The following is a 21,785-nucleotide window of genomic DNA, read 5'->3' on the forward strand; positions in this document are numbered from 1 at the left end:
GAGCGACTAAAAAACCTACAAAAATTAAGTTTTTGTGCATTTCATCCTCCAAATATATGACCTTAACCGGAACATCGTGTAGAATTTCAATTCGGTAATCAGAATAGGTCGATCCGAGGATATACAACAATATAATATGTATCGAGTTATAGGTCAACCACCCTTCTAGTAAATACTATCAACTTCTGGGATCCATATCAATAGATTTTTTTTTTAATTTTTCACACAAAAGTCTGGATCCGTTTGACCCACTAAATATTGACCGATCTTTATCAAAACAGGCATGCTTACAACATCCTGCCAATGCAAAATTTCACGATGTTCGAGTTATAATTGTGGCCTCTAGAGCGACCAGAAAACAGATAAAAATAAAGCTTTTGACCCATTTCATCCCTACCATAGTAATGGGGCTATCGACATATATTGCAAATTTTCGCGAAAAATGTTTTTTTTACCAGGAAACCGAGTTTCGAATTTAGAGCCTATTAACGGAGACTGCGTAAAAAAAATTATAAATAGCAAAATTGGAGCGGGGACTTTTTATGAAGCCTATTTCAAAATATTGACCTATATTGATCGTTCTCTTCATAAATGTTTATCAAACCCAAAAAAACTTGTACATACATGGAAAACGTTATCTTTTGGAACCTGGAATGCCACCTAACAATCACATCACTTGGGAAGTGTTGCTGAAATCCTTTAAGGTCAAGACATGGAACTATTGTGAACACTTTTTGAAAATGTATTTCATATGCTCTAATATTCGGGTATACCTATTCTTTAAGAATCCAAATTTAATATGCACTTTATATGACCCTTCAGCCTATTTTGCAAGGATTTTAATAAATATATACGTAAGGATTGGGTTTCCTTAAACGTATAACAGTATTCATTTAACCAATTATCTCTCATGCCTAATCCCCAGGCATACAACTAATAGAAAGACAATGAAATGACAACTGCTTGTGATGTCAATACGAAACCAGATTAGTATTTTGCATTTTAACCACCACATAGTTTTGTTTTTCTTCATATCATCACCGTTCATATGTGCCGTTGCCATGCCCTTAACATAGACTAGACTACGAGTATTGCCTATTATGTTTGGCAAATTCTGGTTTGAAAAGATGACGCAAATTGATACAATGATATGAATTATGAATTCCATATTCGATAATATGCAAAATATTAAGAATCACAACAAATTGGTATAAATGCTAAACCCCACTCGTCGAATTGTATCACTCAGCTGTAGTAACTCAACAAACCGACACCATGAAATTCATCATTGTCTTCGCTGCTCTCTTCGCCTTGGCTTTGGCCGCCCCCGCTGATGTTGAAATTGTCAGAAGCGAATCTGAAGTTGGTCCTGAATCTTTCAAATATGTGTAAGTACAAATTAAAAAAAAAAAAATAAACGAATAAGAATAAAAATTAAAAATCAATTAAACCAAAATACTCAATATAATGTTCGTATTTAACTAATTTGAATATTTCCTGCTTCCGACAGTTCCGAAACCAGTGATGGCAGCAAAACTGAAGCTGAAGGTAAATTGAACTACGTCGGTACCGAACAAGAAGCCATTGCTGTCCGTGGTTCCTACTCCTTTGTTGCTGATGATGGCCAAACCTACACCGTCACCTATGTTGCCGATGAAAATGGTTTCCAACCCCAAGGTGCCCATTTGCCCGTTGCCCCTGAAGCCTAAGTTGTCGTTGTTATTTAATTAGTTAATAAAAAAATGTTTTGTTTTTAACAAAAAAAAAATCGATGTGTTATCCTACTAAAGAAAATATAATTTGTATGGGGAATAGTTTCAGGAACCAATCAAGACTGAATTATTTAAAAACTATTACATAGTTTTTCGAACCAAAACAAGTTGCCTATTTATTTAAATAATATTTTTTGGTACCATCACATACTTAATTTTTTTAAAGAATGTTTTCTAAATACCACCACCAGTGTTCATTTTTTAGAGAATGTTTTTCAGGGACCACTGTGTTGTGAGTTTGTTGATTTTTCAAGGATCACCACATGCTTGGATTGTTTAAAGGATATTTTTAAGAGTCCAATGCAGGCGTGGCTTTTTGAAGCATATTTTTAAGAATTAATTACAGATGTGAATTTATTGAAGAATATTTAGCAGGGGCAATTACCACCACAGACGTCAATTTTCTTAATGTATATTTCTCAGGGCCCACTGCAAGCTTGGATTTTTTTTTTAAATATATTTCCAGGATCACCACAGGTGTGAGTTTTTTAAATACGGATTTCAGCTACCTTCAAACGTAGATTTTATTAAATATATTTTCAAAGACGTGGATCCTTAAAGGAAATATTTACAGGGACCTCAAAGCGTGGATTTTTTAAAGAATATTGTTTCAGAGATCATCACAGGCGTGCATTTTTTAAGAATATTTTTCAGAGGCCAACACAAGCTTTGACTGTTTAAGGAACATTTTTAATGGACAAATGAAATAACATACGGGGTATATTTTATGAAATTTTGAAGCCACCAGAATTGAAAAAAAACAAGTAAAGGAATCGTTAATTTCGGGACTGTTATCTGATCTCTGCCAGTAATTTGTTTGTGCTCTGAAAAATTACAAAACTCAGTTAGGAAATTGGGCTAGAAACTTCAAAGTAACAATGGGGATATTTCAAAACATCGACATATAGTGAAATTTCCGCGGAAAAACTTTTTATACCCTACACAACTATGTTGTCAGGGTATTATAGCTTTGTGCAGTCCCAAGAGTTTGTAACGCCGCGAAATATTGGTCCTAGTCTTTAAGTATACCGATCGTCATATCTCAACTAGCTGAGTCGATTTAGACATGTGTGTCCCTCCGCCCGTCTGTCCATTATAATTTGTAAACACGATACAGGCCACAGTTATGGACCAATCTTCACGAAATTTTGCACGTAGGATGGGTTCTGGCCAATGAAGACCCCTATTGTTTTTGGTAAAGATCGGTTAATATTTAGGGGTTGAAATGGGCAAAATACTAAATTTTTCTCGATTTTTCTGGTCGCTTCAGAGGCCGCACTTATGGCCTTTGAAGTAGGGGATCGGTTCAAAGAATAAGCATGCCTGTTGTGATAAAGATCGGCCAATATTTAGCGGGTCAAATGAACCCTGACTTTTGTGTGAAAAATTACAAAATGTGTATTCTATGGTGTATATATTTGCCTCTGACATTGAGCCCAGAAGTTAACATTATATCCAAGAGGAGTGGTTGAACTTTAAATTGATACCAATTACCACACTAGAGGGCGGAAATATAGCTCTGATTGCTTTGAAATTTTTCATGAGGATGCAGGTATGGTCAGGGACAACGCCTTGATGAATTCGACCGAAAATTTTTTTTTGTGTTTTTTTCGAGTCGATCTGTAGGCCACAATTGAAAGCCGAACATCACAACACAACCCACGGTGAAGGGAATCTGTACAGAATATTAGTAATATTTGTTGACCTCTAATCGGTCAAGAGTGTGCAAATATCGCGAAATATTGCCCAAGCTCAGAATATAGAACTACAGACAGTTATATCATCGTGGAAGTTGTGTAGGGTACCATATGGTCGGCCCCGTCCGACTATACTCCTCCGCTCACTGGTTTTAACTAGAAAACCCAGAGTTCCAATTTACAGCTAATTTGGTGGGGAATGCGTCTAAAATTCTCAAAATACCACAGATGTTAATCGATATTGATCATGTTTATATCCTCAACCTTATGCATTATGTGTCTCATCGAAATATTGGTTTTATACCCCATGTCTCTTTGGACCAAATCTATTTCAGATAATTTGGAGTCGATTTACAAACACCCGCCTGCCTGTCTCTCCGATTTTAACCAAACTTTGTACAACCTATTTTCTTTACCAAACCTAGATCAAGTCCGAAGATGAGATCCATTGGTCCACTCCTTCTTGTATCTCCCCACGAATTTTCAATATTTATACATCCAATATCAGGCGAATAGAATGTTCGATTTGAACCAAACTTTGCACAATCTATTATTATTTTTACCAAGCCATCTGGTACCAAACGCAAACCATAGGCTGATGGTATATATCTGTCGGCAACACCGACTGACACTCACAGAAAACCCCTAAACACCCCACACCATTATATGGGAGCTATCCGAAACTTTATTGAGGGTTGTGAGAGTAATGGTCCTTTGCAAATATTCTTTACGAAACCTACTGAAAAAATATTCCTTAAAAATTCAATTAAAAACATTAAACATGTGATGGTACCAAAAAATATTATTTAAATTAATAGCTAACTTGTTTTGGTCCTGAAAAACATATTTTAAAAATTATGTAATAGTTTATAAATAACTCAGTCTTGATTGGATCCTGGAACTATTCCCCATACAAATTATATTTTCTTTAGTAGAATAACACATCGATTTTTTGTTAAAAACAAAACATTTTTTTATTAACTAATTAAATAACAACGACAACTTAGGCTTCAGGGGCAACGGGCAAATGGGCACCTTGGGGTTGGAAACCATTTTCATCGGCAACATAGGTGACGGTGTAGGTTTGGCCATCATCAGCAACGAAGGAGTAGGAACCACGGACAGCAATGGCTTCTTGTTCGGTACCGACGTAGTTCAATTTACCTTCAGCTTCAGTTTTGCTGCCATCACTGGTTTCGGAACTGTCGGAAGGAGGAAATATTCAAATTAGTTAAATACGAAAACTACATCGAGTAATTTTGTTTAATTTAAATTTGAATATTCATTCATATTTTTTATTTTCTTTATTCACTACTTACACATATTTGAATGATTCAGGACCAACTTCAGATTCGCTTCTGACAATTTCAACATCAGCGGGGGCGGCCAAAGCCAAAGCGAAGAGAGCAGCGAAAACAATGATGAATTTCATGGTGTCGGTTTGTTGAGTTACTACAGTTGAGTGATACAATTCGACGAGTGGCGTTTAGCATTTATACCAATTTGATGTGATTCTAAATACTTTGCATATTTTCAAAGGTGGATTTCATATTTCTAGTTAACTAGTTTTGTAAATCCAATCTATGAGTAGAACGACTAAAATCATTGTATCAATTTTCGTCATGTTTTCAAAACCAGAATTTGCCAAGCATAAAACGGCAATAGTTTAGTTTATTTTAAGGGCATGGTAATGAGACGAATAAACGTTGATGATACGAAGAAAAATAAAACAGTTTGGTTATTTAAATGCATAATACCTATCAGGTTTCATTGACGTCACCGGCAGTTGTCATTTCATTGTCTTTCTGATTTTTTATTCCTCCTTATTTAATTTCTATCTTAAAATACAACATTCAATACCAGTAGGCATTCGAATGTATACAGTTAAATTCGTTATTATACTGTTGGTGCATACGCTCAGAAATAGTTTTTTAAAGAACCGTAAAAATTATGTCAGTTCCCCACCTTATATCAGTTCCCCACCAAATTGTGATTTCGTTTGCAACATCTCCAAATTCTCATCTGAGATTTCTGCGGATGTTTATTCCGAGCCTGGGCAATATTTCGTAATAATTGCACCCTCTTACCTGTAGGCCTATTCTGTAACTTTTTATCAATATTCGACATTGTTTATTTTACAACAATTTCATTTGTTGTTTTGTTTTTTTACAATAACAAAAGAAATTTAAACAATATCGAATGTTGTTAAAATTTACAGAATAGACCTACTGATTAGAGGTAAACAGCACCCCTTCCTCACACTGACATATTTTCCGGATATTACGAGTATTCAATACAGCTATTGTCCAAAATCCCTTCACCCTGGGTTGTGTTGTGATGTTCGGCTTTCATTTGTGGAAAATAACACAAAAAATTCAGTTTTCGGTCCACTTCATTCCAAAATTATTATCTGATCATCACCGAAAATTATAAGCGTTGTCCTTGACCATAACTGGAACCTTATGTAACATTTCAATGCGATCAGCGCTATAGTTCCGATCTCTAGAGTGATAATGGGTTACTATATAATATACGAATACGGAGATACCTGTAAATATTTAGGTTTAACTCCCACATTCGAGCACATACAACAATATAATTGGTATTAATTTAAAGGTCAACCTCTCGTCTGGTCTATGTCCTTCAGGGGTAAATTTATACGCTATAGGATACAAATTTAGTCATTTTTTACACAAAAGTCAGGGTACATTTGACCCGCTAAATATTGACCGATCTTTATCAAAACAGGCATGCTTATCCTTTGGCACGATCCCCTTCTCCATGCAAAAATTCACGGTATTTGGGTCATAATTGTGACCTCTGGAGCGACCAGAAAAACCGACAAAAATAAAGTTTTTAGTCCATTTCATCCCCTAAATATTAACTGATCTTTTCCAAAAACAATAGGGGTCTTCATTGGCCACAACCCACCCTGCGTGCAAAATTTCGTGAAGATTGGTCCATAACTGTGGCCTGCATCGTGTTTACAAATTATAATGGACAGACGGACGGACGGACGGACACACATGTCTAGATCGGTATACTTAAAGGTGGGTCTAGGACCAATATTTCGCGGCGTTACAAATATTTGGGGCTGCACAAAGCTATAATACCCTGACAACATAGTTGTGTAGGGTATAAAAAAAAAACTAATTTGTTCGCAATTTGCAATAGCTAAGGGTATCGGTTTCTCAGAAGATTATTATAGAAAATGTTCTCTATAGCCAAGCCTTCATCTGGCCCTTCATCTGTGAAGGGTCGCACCCCATTTTGGATACCTTGAAGATTTCTAGTAACATTCCCAAGCGATGTATCTGGGAGATCGCATTCGAAGAAGATAATTTTTTCGGTGTATGTTCACCTTTTGAAAAAACGCCAACAAAAGTGGATATATTTGGAACATTTTCCATACAAATGTTCCCGCTTCATTTTTGGTATTTTAGAAATGTTAGCTGCATTATGCCGTAACTTTGAATTCCGGGTTCCTGGTGAAAAAAATTATCCCCGAAAATTTGCAAAAGCCCTCTTTCTATGGTCCCGCTTAATTTTCTATACGTAAAAGTTTCTAGACCAATTTTCGAAACAATGTCTTTGTTTTTATACCCTTCACCACACTGTGGTACGGGGTATTATGTCTTTGTGCATATGTTTGTAACAGGCAAAAGGAAAAGAGGTAGACCAATGGCTTCTGTTGAGAATATGCATAGAATCACTTTTTTGGATTTCATACAAATGTTAAACCAAAAAATCCAAGTCCATCCAATTTGAAAATAATCTCAAACATGTCCATAAAATAATTTCCGTTTGTGGTGTTAGTTGTTCTTTGAAACTACGCTTATGAGTATACGTGAAATACACTCTTCAAAAAATCCAGAACGTTAATGGTCTCTAAAAAATATTTTAGGAAATGGTCCTGAATAATAATCTTCAAATAGAAATAAAGAACATTAATGGTCTCTAAAAAATATTCTTTAGGAAAAACTCCTGAAAAATGATATGAAAAAAATCTTCGCATGTAATGATACCTGAAAATATATAATTTAAAAAATCCATGCCTACTATGGTTTAAGGGGACCCCCACATTCTCGGGGTCAATTTTTTTTTTTTTTGATTTAATTTGAATCTACACTAATTCAAGAATGTCCCTACAACATTTCAAGTGAAAATCTGAAGAACTCTTGAAGATATAGCCGATTTATTGTGTCAGCATCAAGTGACGGCTGAAGGACTTCTCAAACTTTAAACGCGTTCGAATGGCGGGCACGATAACTCAAAAACTAATAACCCAATCGATTCCAAATTTTTACACGTTTCTCTGTGAGTGTATAGCTATCGTATGAAGTAGGATAAAGTCAATCGGTGAAGATCTTCCTTATTTTTTAACTTTGTTTTTGGTAAAAAATCGGCGATTTTCCAAAAATATTTTTTCAAAGGTCCGCCATTTTGTTAATTTTAGAATGAAGTCAATAATCCAAGTTCATACGAGAGCTAGACATGTACACTTTCTAACACCGTTGGAATTTTCGGATTCCGATGTTCCAGTGAGGAGTTATCATGCCCGCCATCAAAAATAAGGACTTTTCTTTAATTACAAAAAAAACAACAAAACAATAACAAAAATTTTTTGTAAATTATTTTTCTTCTCTTTTAAATCTTAAAATATATATGTGCAGCCCATGGAAAATGATTTACAAGGCCATGGAAAATCTTGAAAAATTAAGATTAAGAATTGGGGGGGGGTTCCCTGCAATGGGATCTCAATCTGCAATCTCTACGCCTGCAATGGTATCTCAAGAAGTATTTCATGAAAACAAAAACGGTCGCAAACAAATATTCTTCAAAAATCAATGTTTCCTGAAAATATTCTACCTACGACTGTAATGGTCCTTGATGATCTTTAAAAATTTACAATCTTGAAATGGTCATTAAAAAATATTCCTATGTAAAAAAAATTTCAAACTATTCCCCAATTTGTGTTAGCCTTTAAAAAATATCCGCTTTTCTTATATAACTCCAATATTTAGTAAAATAACAAATCGAATTTTTTGTTAAAAACAAAACAGTTTTTTATTAACTAATTAAATAACAATCACAACTTAGGCTTCAGGGGCAACGGGCAAATGGGCGCCTTGGGGTTGGAAACCATTTTCATCGGCAACATAGGTGACGGTGTAGGTTTGACCATCATCAGCAACGAAGGAGTAGGAACCACTGACAGCAAGGGCTTCGACTTCAGTACCAACATTTTTCAATACACCTTCAGCTTGAACTTGGCTGCCATCACTGGTTTCGGAACTGTTGGAAGGAAAGAACAAATATCATTAGTAAAATACGCCAATTTTATTGAGTAAATTGTTTTAATTATAATTATTATTTATTTCATTGTTAATCTATTTTTTCACTACTTACACATATTTGAAAGATTCAGGACCAACTTCAGATTCGCTTCTGACAATTTCAACATCAGCGGGGGCGGCCAAAGCCAAGGCGAAGAGAGCAGCGAAGACAATGATGAATTTCATGGTGTCGGTTTGTTGAGTTACTACAGCTGAGTGATACCACTCGACGAGTGGCGTTTACAATTTATACCAATTCAGTGATGTGAAATAGTTTTTGTATTATTTTTTTTTGTATTAATTTCAAAGATGATCTAAAAGATTTATCAAAACTAAAAAAAGAAAGAACAACAAAACCTTTTTGTAAGTCATCATCAGCCCTAAAAACAAACCAAACAAATTAAAGAAAAAACTTAGAATATTTTAAAAATACGCCATATTCGGAATTTTAATTGGTTGCGTTGCGGGCGCCGTTGTTAGCATCTATAAATTGTATGATTATGAAAATGTGATATGTTGATCAGGTTGACGTTGACGTCATTCGATTATGGGATATAATATATATATTGTTGTTTATGTTAATGATATAAATAACGCGTTAGGGGCGCTCAATTTGATTTTTATCTTATTAAAATTAAATAATTTTTTAATGCTCCTACTGATCTCTTAAACAATGTTCGTGTTATAGCTCAGCTTTATAAATACACCTTATTGATCATATCAAAGATATTCTTCTAAAAAAATATATATATATATATATATATATACAACTTAAGGTAGCTGTTAAATTTCCCTAAAAAAAGTATTGTTAAAAATTGCTCTATTGATCACATTAAATATGCTCTAAAAATCCACCCGTGTGGTTCTATTAATCCCTCAAAAAATATTCTTGAGTACCTCAAATAATAATTGGTTTTTAAAATCGCCGTCTGCAATGCTACTGTTTTTGAAAAAAAATCTTTTTCCAAGGTGAAATTTCGTTCACTACAACTGTGCCGCAACTGTTCCATATACTTGACATTAAGTTGCGTGCGCACATCTTCTTCTTCTACATCATCATCTTTATTTCTAATAAATTGCTGATTATAGATCTGCATTCCTAGACACCAAATCCAAACAATTTACTCACTTCGGAAGTAGTTGTGCAGTTAATTGTTTGGAATTTCCGCCATGGTAGGTGTGTGTGTGTGTATATGTATGGGACATATAGTCGCACCAGACATATCAAATGATTTATGAACACTTCTTTAATAATACACTAGTCAACAAAAAACTATAAGTAAGTTTATTAATAGAAAGAAAAACATATATGGCTTAAGTCTAGTTTAGGGGCTCCACTCGGATCGCTTTGAAATGATACACATATTGCCTTTGTACCCATATTGCCTTTGTGGCATTAGTAAAACGGCCGTTGTAATCAAGATATGCTACGAACTTTCAAAGCCCATATCTCGGGAAGTATGCATTTCCCCCACGTAAAATATATATCACTGTAATCAGCTCAACGAGGACTACATACTGTAAAACTGTAGACTTGTTCCGGCTTTCCACACAAATTGGCTGTAATTATACCCTATACAACTATGTTGTTAGAATATTATCGATTTGTGCAAACTCTAGAGTTTGTAACTCCGCCAAATATTGGTACTAGACCCACCTTTTAGTTAGTATACCATTTGGGGAAGTTGTACTTAATCTGATATTATTTAGTATAACCATTACCTTTAAATTTTTACATGAAGTTCCGGTTATGACCAAAGGCGGGATGATATAGACTGAAATGTTTATTTTTTTCTGATTTTATAGTCGCTCTAGATGCCACTATTATAAGCCAGGGAAGGATACTTGGCCAACAAATTAGAATGGCTGTTTTCATCGCTAAATATTTAGCGGGTCAAATGTGTCAATACTTTTGTGCGTAAAATAACAACATTTGAATCTTATGGCTAGACGGTCCCGTCCGACTATACCGATCCGCTCATTGTTTATACCCTTCACCACTCTATGGTACAGGGTATTATGTCTTTATGCATATGTTTGTAACAGGCAAAAGGAAACGAGATAGACACATGGTTGCTTTTGAGAATATGCATAGAATCACTTTCTGAGTCGATTATGCATGTCCGTCCGTAAGTCAGTCAGTCGGTCTGTCTGTCCATGTTAAATTGTAAACAAAGTACAGGTCTCATTTATCATCCGAATTTGATGAAATTTGGCATATGCCACTTTTTTGGCCCAAGGACGAACCTTATTGAAATTGGGAAAAATCGGTTCAGATTTAGATATAGCTCCCATATATATATATATATTCGCCCGATTTAATGTAAAAAGCCCCTATATATCTTTCGATATGCACGAAATTTGGCACAGCCTAATATTTCAAGTCTAGAATGATGTGTGTTAAGTTTGCTAAAAATCGGTTCAGATTTAGATATAGCTCCCATATATATTTTCGTCCGATTTTTTTGTAAATGGTGCACCAAAGTCCCTATATATCTTTCGATTTGCACGAAATTTGGCACAGCGTACTGAATAAAGTCTTGAAAAATGTGTGTTAGGTTTCGTGAAAATCGGTTCCGATTTAGATATAGCTCCTATATATATTTTCGTCCGATTTAATGTAAATGGGGCACCAAAGTCCCTATATATCTTTTGATTTGCACGAAATTTGGCACAGCGTACTGAATTAAGCCTAGAATCATGTGTGCTAAGTTTCGTGAAAATCGGTTCCGATTTAGATATAGCTTCCATATATATTTTCGTTCGATTTAAGGTACATGTTGTACAAAAGTCCCTATATATCTTTCGATTTGCACGAAATTTGGCATAGCGTACTGAATAAAGTCTAGAATGAAATCGGTTCCGATTTAGATATAGCTCCCATATATATTTTCGTCCGATTTAATGTAAATGGTGCACCAAAGTCCCTATATATCTTTTGATTTGCACGAAATTTGGCACAGCGTAATGAATTAGGTTAGAATGATGTGTGTTAAGTTTCCTGAAAATCGGTCCAGATTTAGGTATAGCTCCCGATTTAAGGTAAATGGTGTACCAAAGTCCCTATATATTTTTCTATTTGCACGGAATTTGGCATAGTGTACTGAATAAAGTCCTGAATGATGTATGTTAAGTTTCGAGAAAATCGGTTCAGATTTAGGTATATGTACCATATATAATTTCGTCCTACTTAAGGTAAATGGTGTACCAAAGTCCCTATATATCTTTTGATTTGCATAGCGTATTGAATAAAGTCTAGAATGATGTGTGTTAAGTTTCGAGAAAATCGGTTCAGATTTAGATATAGCTCCCATATATATTTTCGTCCGATTTAAGGTAAATGGTGTACCAAAGTCTCTATATATCTTTCGATTTGCATGAAATTTGGGCATAGCGTACTGAATTAAGTCAAAATATCTCCCATATATATTTTCGTCCGATTTAATGTAAATGGTGGACCAAAGTCCACATAGTATAACCAAGAAGTTAGATATAAATGCTGCACCAAACTTCACAGGTGGTTGCGAAATTTTATTGAAATGGGTTCAAATTTGGATAGAGCTACCATACATATTTTCTCCCGATTTTAAGTAAATGAAGATTCTGTGACAATTTTCGATTAAATCGGCTAAGATTTCGATATATTTCCGTCCGATTTTAAGTTTATCAGATATGTATCCAAATAATCAACCGGAGTCGGATTGTAAGGAATTCTAAGGATTGTAAGGAATTCTATATCTGACCAAATGAAAAATTTAGTATAGGTAGCGGAAAGACATGTTTATGGGTCCAATTTCATTTTACTGATCCTTCATTTTACTGATCGACGTCCAACCCAAAGTGGTGAAGGGTATTATATAGTCAACACGTCCGACTTTTCTCTTTGTTTTGTTTTTTTGTCATTTGGACACGTTTTTCAATTGGCTGTAATTTATTATTTTCGGTATTTTGAGAATTTTTGGTACATTTTCCTATCAATTTGGCTCTAATTTAATCTTCATAACAAAAATTATATACCTCCGTCAATCTTTATGCATAGCCCCATATACATGTCCTGCATTTTGACGCTAATCGCATTTTCCAACCTAGTCACATTCTTGTATTAACAAGTGTCTGCATTTTGGCGTAGACCAATTTTCCATTTAAATTTCCAACTCATGGTGACGAGTATAAAAATTCCAGCCCTCGTCGAGCTTATCTACATTTTTAATTCTTTAATTACAAAATTTAGTATTATTCAAAATATTTTTTGTAATCTAGTGTAACTTATCATCATATATCATCATATTTGATGATTAGGTGTGTCTTAAATAGACAAGGTGGTTTTCTTAATCATCAACGTCATTGACATTTCAAACCGCAAAGTCCCCCACCTATTCACTTGAAATATGTATTCATACGTTGTGTATGTGTTTTTTTACAAAAAATCATAAAAATATTTATTTTAAATCCACGCCTGTAAGAGTCTATCAAAAAGTAATTTATAAATATCAACGCCTTAATAGGCGCAACAGACAAAAAAAATAATAGTCCTCCAATCGGCTCAAAAAATATTCTTTTAAAAATCCACGCCTTAATTGTCGCTCAAAAAATATTCTTTTAAAAATCCAAACCTTAATAGTCCCTCAAAAATATTCTTATAAAAATCACCGCCTTAATAGCCGTTCAAAAAAATTAAAGTCTACCCCTTTATAGGCCCTAAAAAATATTATTTTTAAATATTCACGTTCATATAAGCCCTAAAGAAAATAATCTTTTAAACATTTACTCCTTAATTATTCTTAAACATTCACTCCTTAATTGTTATTAGAAAACGCCTTAATACTCCCTCACAAAATATTCTCTAAAAATCCTCTAGAAATTATTCTTGAAAAAAAATATTTTGACACCTTTGCTTTTATCACAACATTATTTATTCTTTTTAATATTTCACGCTCGTGTCTTAAGTCTTTCGTTTGCGTCACAACATCACCTCACTATAATCAACTAATAATCAATTTGTCTTTTACAAAAATTGATTTGCAAAATTTCCAATAATTTCAATACTATTATAGATAGCTATCAAAAACAAAATTTAAATTTATATCATTGCTGAATTTAAAGTGTCATTTTAATGCTTTTGTCGCATCTTATAAATTTTATTTTCGTAATAATAATAGTATTACTATGAAATTTGAATTGTGTCTCTTACTTGCCAATGTGTGAATGTGTCTTTCAGCAGCGATTCACCAATTTTCAAGCATATTAAAATACTTGTTTTAATAAAGTTTAGTTCGAAATATATTTCAGGAAACTGGAAATAACATATATGAAAAATATTTCTACGACATGTCAGGGTGGACAGCGGTAAGGTAAACAAAAAAAAATCATTTTTTAAATGAGGGTCAGGCCAATCAACTTTTTTTAAAAGGACAGAGCTATTTATATTATTGACAATTTCCGTAGAAACACACAAAAAATACTGATTGATGGATGGATTTCCATTTAATGAAACTGGAAATGTACTACTGAGCATTTTAGTATTCAAGAATTTATATTTTCGTAAAATATTAAATATATTTTACAATGTAATTGATTTTGAAGGTCTCGCTGAAATTGTGATTGATGAGAAAACGTTTAAAAATTGTTGAAGGAAATTTAATTAAATGAGGGACTATCAAAAGTGTGAATTAAAAAAATATATTTTTTAGAGACTATAACAAAACAAAATTGAAGTTCTAGCCTGAAATAAGAATATATTATGAAATTTTAAACAGTATTTGTTAAAGACTATAACAAGTACTGATTTGAAGGAAATATTTTTTTAAAAAACTATCACCAGCGTGGATTTTTATAAAATGTTTTTTTTGGTTTATCACAATTGGGGATTTAAAAATAGTGTTGCCTTATCGTCTATTACAAATGTGGAATAAAAAAATAATTTTTAAAAGACAATCTCATATGTGAATTAAAAAAATATTTTCACTAGACTGAAACTAAAAAAAGTATTTGATTTGGGTCTGACATTGTTTTCTGTTGAATTCGGTACAATTATTTTCTATAGAAAAATTCACAGAACTTCAGGTGCCATTTTTATATAAAAAAATCACAGACCCAAAGGTCCCATTTTTTTATAAAATTCACTGAACTTCTAGTACTATAATATACAGACCCTCAGATCCCAAGGTCCCATGTTTTCTATAAAATTCACTGACCTTCTAATACTATAATATACAGACCCTCAGATCCTATTTTTATAGAAAAAAATACAATTCACAGACCCATTTTTCATAAAAAAATCACAGACCCCAGGTCCTATTTCTGTTTCTATAGAAATTCATAGACCTTCAGATCACATTTTTTCTATAAAAAAATTACAGACCATCAAGTACACAGGCCTTCAGGTCCGGGTCATAAAGAAAAACATCACAGACCCCCAATTTCTATTTCTGATTCTATAGAAAAATTCAAAAACCCTCAGGTCCCATTTTTTTCTGTAGAACAAATATCATCCCAAAAAGTCATATTTTTCTATAGATCAAATTTACTTTATTGAAAAAAATCACTGACCCCCAAGTCCTATTCCTGTTTCTATAGAAACAATTCATAGACCCAAAGTCCCATTTTTTAAAATACACAAAAAATGCAGACCGTCGGGTTCCATTTTTTCTATAGAAAAAAATCTTCAAACCATGTGATCCATTGTTTTACAGACCGACCCTTAGGTCCCAATTTTTTTTATAGAAAAAAAAATCACTGTCCCTCAGATGCCATTTTTCCAATAGAAAACCAGTAAGGAAAGTTCAAAAGTCGGACGGGACCGACTATATGATACCCTTCACCACTTTATATACATACAAGAGATGCTAATATATAGATATTAAAAAATCGGGAGAAACTATATATGGGAGCTATATCTAAATCTGAACCGATTTCAATAAAACTTGGCACACATCTGTCTAGAACTGATTCAGTACTCAGTGCAAAATTTTTTTCTCAATCGGACAAATATTGGGAGTTTAATGCATCTTTCGCAAAAAATCGGACAAAACCGAAAACAATTTCAACAAAATTTCGTATACATTAGTCTAGACTTAATTCAGTACACTGTGCAAAATTTTGTCTCAATCGAATAAATATTGGGATTTTAGTGCACCATTCACATAAAATCGGACGAAACTATATCTAAATCTGAACCGATTTCAATAAAACTTGACACACATCTGTCTAGACCTAATTCAGTACTTTGTGCAAAATTTTTTTCTCAATGGCACAAATATTGGGAGTTTGGTACATCATTTGCATAAAATCGGACGAAACTATATATGGGAGCTATATAAAAATCTTAACCGATTCCAACAAAATTTCGCATACATTAAAACGGGCCTGATTCAGTGCACTGTACAAAATTTTGTCCCAATCGAAAAAATATTGGGAGTTTGGGGCATCATCATCATCGGACGAAGCTATATATGGGAGCTATATCTAAATCTGAACCGATTTCAAAAAAAAAACTTGGCGTATATCAGTCTAGACATAATTAAGTACTCTGTGCAAAATTTTGTGCCAATCGAACAAATTTTGGGAGTTTGCTGCACCATATACATAAAATCGGACGAACATATATATGGGAGCTATATCTAAATCTGAACCAATTTTCCCCAATTTCAATGGGATTCGTCCTTGGGCCAAATAAATGACCTGTGGCATATTTCATCCAAATCGGATAATAAATGCGACTTGTACTTTGTTCACAAAAATACATGGACGGACGGACAGACGGACATGCATAAATCGATTCAGAAAGTGATTCTATGCATTTTCTCGAAAGGAACCATGGGTCTATTTCGACAAACAAATGCACAAAGAAATAATACCCTGTAACTCAGTGTGGTGAAGGGTATAACAAAATCACAGACCCTTAGGTGCCATTTTTTCTACAGAAAAAAAATACAGACCCTCAGGTCCTATTTTTCTATAGAAATAAATTCATAGCCCCTCAGGAAAAAATTCACAGTCCCTCAGTTGTAATTTTTCCAATAAAAAAAAAAACACAGACCCTCAGGTTCCATTCAAAGACCCAGAGGTGCTATTTTTCTACAAAACAAAATCACAAATCTGGACCTATTTTTCTATAGAATTAAATTCACAAACACTCAGCACCGATTTTTTTCTAAAACACAAAAGTTCACAAACCCTTAGTTTGGATTTTTTTAAATTCAGAACCATGGTTATTATTATAATTACTATTATTTTTTTGTAATATTAAAAATTACTTTGAATAACCATGACTCTTTTGAAGATAATTGTTCGATAAAGAACCGGTCACATGAACCAAGACTTTGGTGTGAAAAGTGATAAAAATGTGCATATTATGGCGAATATGTTCACTCCTGGAATTTTACACAGGCTCAAGATTTCACTCCTTGGAAGTTGTGTAGGGTATCATAATGCCAGTGCCATCTAACCACACTGTTCCGTTTACTAGTTAAAAATAGTTTTAAAATAACTATTTATCAAAACTATTACAAGATTTTTGAGCACCCATTTCGTCTGACCGATACAGAATCAATAAATCAGTCAATAGCTAAACTCAAATATATACAAGCATACAAATATTGCAGCTATACACGCTTTGATGATTTCCAGTGGCAACGTGAAGTGTTTACACTTCCCACCCGCACATTAGTTAGGTGAAAATGAGATCGAGCATCAAGCTCTCAAACATACAGAGATAAGTGTAGATTTTTTTGTATACCTAATCAAATGAACAACAAACGAAAGCGCACCCCAAGAGTGCTAATCAAAAATAAATAACAGAAGCCGCCAGAGATTGCTGGAACTGCAATATGTTGTGTTGGTCTTTGTTGTTGTTGTTGTGGTTTTTATAATTTTTTGTGTTTCATATTGATGGACAACAAACATTGTTTGATGGATGTTATGGGTATGCATGTACGTCTGGTATGTATCTTGCCAGGGCCACGCCTTAATTAAATAAGAAATTAAATTGAACTTGACACACAAACAGCAGACAAATGCAAACTTTGGTATTCCCCCCTCAACCTACCTCAACACCAATCATCTGAAACCATTAAAAAGCAGTAAAAAATTAGCCAAAAAAAACTTGGCGTTTTTTTGTGATTTTGGTTTTGTTTTCGATTTTTACACTTTTTGCTTAATCCAAACCACAAGATTATGATGATAAAGAAGAAGCAGAAGATGACACTACCGATCCGCCGATATTGTGGTATTACAGCCATGAATGAAGAAGATGAAAATGAAAACAAGTTTTATTTTTGGTATTATCAATCGATCGTATGTACAATCAATTGTTGGCTGCAATGTACATACATACAGTGGGGCGGCATAACTAGTACGGATGCCCTGGGAAAAAATTAACTAAAATTAAAAAAAAAAATCAGAAAATAATCTTGTTTAAAAAGCCTAACTTAATATAAAACCCTGAGTAGGTACTTCTAAAAATGTTATTTTTTCGGGCCTTTGAAAAAATATATTTAACAAATTCATGCTGCCAATAGGGCCTGGAAAAAATCAAAATTAAAAGGTACTCGTTGATTTTTGGAAAAATTTTAGTGGAAGGGAATATTTGGCAAGGGTCTTGTATAATATATATATATGAAACTTTTCACACGCTAGGTTATATTAACTTCAGTACGTTTTTCAAAATGTTGTGTAACTCGGCCTCCATTTGGGTCTTTGGTGAACCATTTACTTAAAATCGGACATAGATATATCTAAATCTAAACCGATTTCAACTATACTTGCCACACGTTATGTTATAGTAACTTCAGTACGTAGTGCCGATTGGACCCACCTTGCGCTATGCCAAATTTCGTGCAAATCGAAAGATATATATGGACTTCGGTGCACCATTTACATAAAATCGGACGAAAATATATGGGAGCTATATCTAAATCTGAACCGATTTTCACGAAACTTAGCACACATCATTGTAGACTCAATTCAGTACGCTATGCCAAATGTCGTGCAAATCGAATGATATATAGGGACATTGGTGTTCCAATTACATAAAATCCGACGAATATATATATGTGAGCTATATCTAAATCTGGACGGATTTTAAGGAAAGTTAACACACATCATTCGAGAACAAATTCAGTACGCTGTGCCAAATTTCGTGCAAATCGAATGATATATAGGGACATTGGTGCACCAATTACATAAAATTGGACGAATATATATACGGGAGCTATATCTAAATCTGAACCGATTTTTACGCAACTTAGCACACATCATTCTAGACTCAATTCAGTAAGCTATGCCAAATTTCGTGCAAATCGAAAGATATATAGGGACTTTGGTGCCCCATTTACCCTTAATCGGACGAAAATATATATGGGAGCTATACCTAAATCTGAACCGATTTCCACGAAACTTAGCACACATAATTTTAGGCTTAATCCAGTACGATGTGCTAACTTTCGTGCAAATCGAAAGATATATAGGGACTTTGGTGCACCATTTAAATTAAATCGGACGAAAATATATATGCGAGCTATATCTAAATCTGAACCAATTTTCACAAAACTTGGTACACATCATTCTAGACTCAATTCAGTACGCTATGCGAAATTTCGTGATATATAGGGTCTTTTTTGCACCATTTACGTAAAATCGGACGAAAATATATATGCGAGATATATCTAAATCTGAACCGATTTCCCCCAATTTCAATAGGGTTCGTCCTTGGGACAAACAAATAAGCTGTACCAAATTCATTCAAATCGGATTATAAATGCGATCTGTACTTTGTTTACAATTTAACACCAACAGACGGACGGACATGCATAAATCGACTTAGAAAGTGATTCTATGCATATTCTCAAACAGAACCATGTGTCTATCTCGTTTCCTGTTACAAAAATATGCCCAAAGACATAGTACCCTGTACCACAGTGTGGTACAGGGTACTATAAAATACTGAAAAACAAACCACTGTTCATACAATTTTTTTTATTTGTTCAATTAAATGGAATTTACTTGTAGCTGTAAATATCATCATAACGAAAACAAAAATGATCAAACCTCATCACCAAGTTGATGTTCTTTTGCATTCGATACAACCATCCAACCATTCATGGTCGCATCAAACCCACACTGTGTCATATGTCCATACACTTTATTAACAATTTTTGTATTTTTTGGAGGAACAATCCCTTTTCTCACTTCAATGTATTGGTAAACCAGAAATGGTACTTGTTTCAGAGTACCATGCAAAAAATTCCAAAAAACAAAAACAACAAGAGCATCAGCCAAATAACTGAGGCTGGACAATTGCTTATGTCTGGTGGGATTATGTATAAAATGCCGGTAATGAGATGCTGTAGTTAACATTAATTGTTTGGTACTTGCACGGTTAACAGCCAAAAATCAGCTGCAGTCTCATCTTCGTTTGCCAATTTCTTAACGGATTTTTCGCTATTTACAAAGTTTTTCCTGAACTCCAACCAAATCACACCACCAGCACCATGAAATACTCCGTTGCCATTTTGTTTGTTGCCATGTTCGCCTGTGCCTTGGCTGCTCCACCACAACAAGAGGCCCAGGTATTGCGTTACGATTCGGATGTACAACCTGAGGGATACAAGTTTGCGTAAGTGTTAATTTAAAATAACTGGTTTTTGCCAACAATTGGTTCAGTGGGCCAAGGTTAAAATAAACCAACTGGTTGCCTCATCTTCAAACATGCCTTTTCATTGGTTTCCTTTCTCTCTCTTTTATTTATAACAGCGTTGAAACCAGTGATGGCAAAACACATCAGGAAGAAGGTCAGTTGAAGGACATTGGCACCGATCATGAAGCCATTGTTGTACGCGGCTCCTTCTCATATGTTGGCGATGATGGCCAACAGTATACCGTTACCTATTTGGCTGATGAAAATGGTTTCCAACCCGAAGGTGATCATTTGCCACGTTTGTAAAGACACAGTCACCTCGTCGTAACAACCACCTCACTAAAGTAAATGCTCACTGATTTTTTTTTATTATTTTTTGTGTTAACTAGGTTTAGTTTCTTTAAAATTGTATAATTTCTTTTAATTGTAGTTGTAAATTTTGTAATTGTTCGAATTGAATCAAATAAATGTGATCGTAATTGAAAGAAAATTTAATAATGGATTTTGATTTTTGAGAAATAATTTATTTCTATTACAACAATTGGACTGGGAAGGGGATATTTTTAAATACTACAACAATTACAAGTGTACATTTTCAGACAGCAACATAAGGTTTAGCATTCCTTTGCAAGACCCCATAACGTATCTATATTAGTACAAAAATAAAGTGATTGACTGACTTAACGATTTATCAACGTCCAGAACACACGCCTAAAAGGGCATATACATTAGAACTTTTTACCAGGTTAACCTACTTTATGAGAATTTATTTGACATATATGCAAAGGAATTGGCAATTGAAACCCACTGGGCTAACGAAATCCGGTTAGATGTAAACGTACTGTAACGCTAGGATCTTGAAATTTGGTGTAAGTGTTGGGTTTTTGAAAATTCGTATTAGAAAATCATGAAAAGTACTTAATATGGTGCCATTTGTATTTGCGTAATGGTAGAGCTAGAACTCTTTAACTTGGGGTGCGGGCAACGGATGGAGTGTGGGATAGATGTACCAACCACTAGAACATTCAAAAAATATGTTTTAAACAATTCATGCTTATACTAGATACCTGAAAAAATATGCATATACTAGATCCTTAAAGTATTTTAAAACCATTGAGCGGAGCAGTATAGTCGGACGGGGCCGACCATATGATTCCCTACACAACTACCACGGAACTCAAATTTTGCGGATTTTTATTCCGAGCCTGGGCAATATTTCGTGATAGTTGCACCCTGTTGCCCGATTAGAAATAAACTGCACCAAATATTACAAATATTAATAATATTCAGTACAGCCCTTCTAATTACTTGTCCAGATTGCCACCGTGAAGTTTGTGTTCGACTT

At 34.1% G+C, this 21,785-nt stretch overlaps 4 protein-coding genes across 4 annotated transcripts; 2 read left to right on the forward strand and 2 right to left on the reverse strand.

Annotated features, from left to right (window-relative positions):
• The first annotated feature begins 1,275 nt into the window (after positions 1 to 1,275).
• LOC133330449 (larval cuticle protein 65Ag1-like) lies at positions 1,276 to 1,709 on the forward strand. Its single transcript, XM_061538884.1, has 2 exons — positions 1,276 to 1,388; positions 1,511 to 1,709. The coding sequence occupies exons 1-2, from the start codon at positions 1,276 to 1,278 to the stop codon at positions 1,707 to 1,709; spliced, it is 312 nt and encodes a 103-aa protein (XP_061394868.1).
• Positions 1,710 to 4,472: 2,763 nt separating this feature from the next.
• Positions 4,473 to 4,901, reverse strand: LOC133330450 (larval cuticle protein 65Ag1-like). The gene is made up of 2 exons (XM_061538885.1): positions 4,789 to 4,901; positions 4,473 to 4,671 (listed from the first exon to the last, which is right to left on the reverse strand). The coding sequence occupies exons 1-2, from the start codon at positions 4,899 to 4,901 to the stop codon at positions 4,473 to 4,475; spliced, it is 312 nt and encodes a 103-aa protein (XP_061394869.1).
• A 3,664-nt stretch (positions 4,902 to 8,565) lies between these two features.
• Positions 8,566 to 8,991, reverse strand: LOC133330465 (larval cuticle protein 65Ag1-like). Its single transcript, XM_061538903.1, has 2 exons — positions 8,879 to 8,991; positions 8,566 to 8,764 (listed from the first exon to the last, which is right to left on the reverse strand). Exons 1-2 carry the CDS (start codon positions 8,989 to 8,991, stop codon positions 8,566 to 8,568), a joined length of 312 nt encoding a protein of 103 aa, XP_061394887.1.
• An 11,283-nt stretch (positions 8,992 to 20,274) lies between these two features.
• LOC133330428 (larval cuticle protein 65Ag1-like) lies at positions 20,275 to 20,750 on the forward strand. Its single transcript, XM_061538860.1, has 2 exons — positions 20,275 to 20,419; positions 20,557 to 20,750. Exons 1-2 carry the CDS (start codon positions 20,295 to 20,297, stop codon positions 20,744 to 20,746), a joined length of 315 nt encoding a protein of 104 aa, XP_061394844.1. The 5' UTR covers positions 20,275 to 20,294; the 3' UTR covers positions 20,747 to 20,750.
• Positions 20,751 to 21,785: the final 1,035 nt, after the last annotated feature.

Source organism: Musca vetustissima, unplaced genomic scaffold, assembly GCF_032173495.1.
Source record: "Musca vetustissima isolate MV318-11 ecotype Yass unplaced genomic scaffold, APGP_CSIRO_Mvet_v1 utg10841, whole genome shotgun sequence".
Classification (NCBI taxonomy): Eukaryota; Metazoa; Arthropoda; class Insecta; order Diptera; family Muscidae; genus Musca; species Musca vetustissima.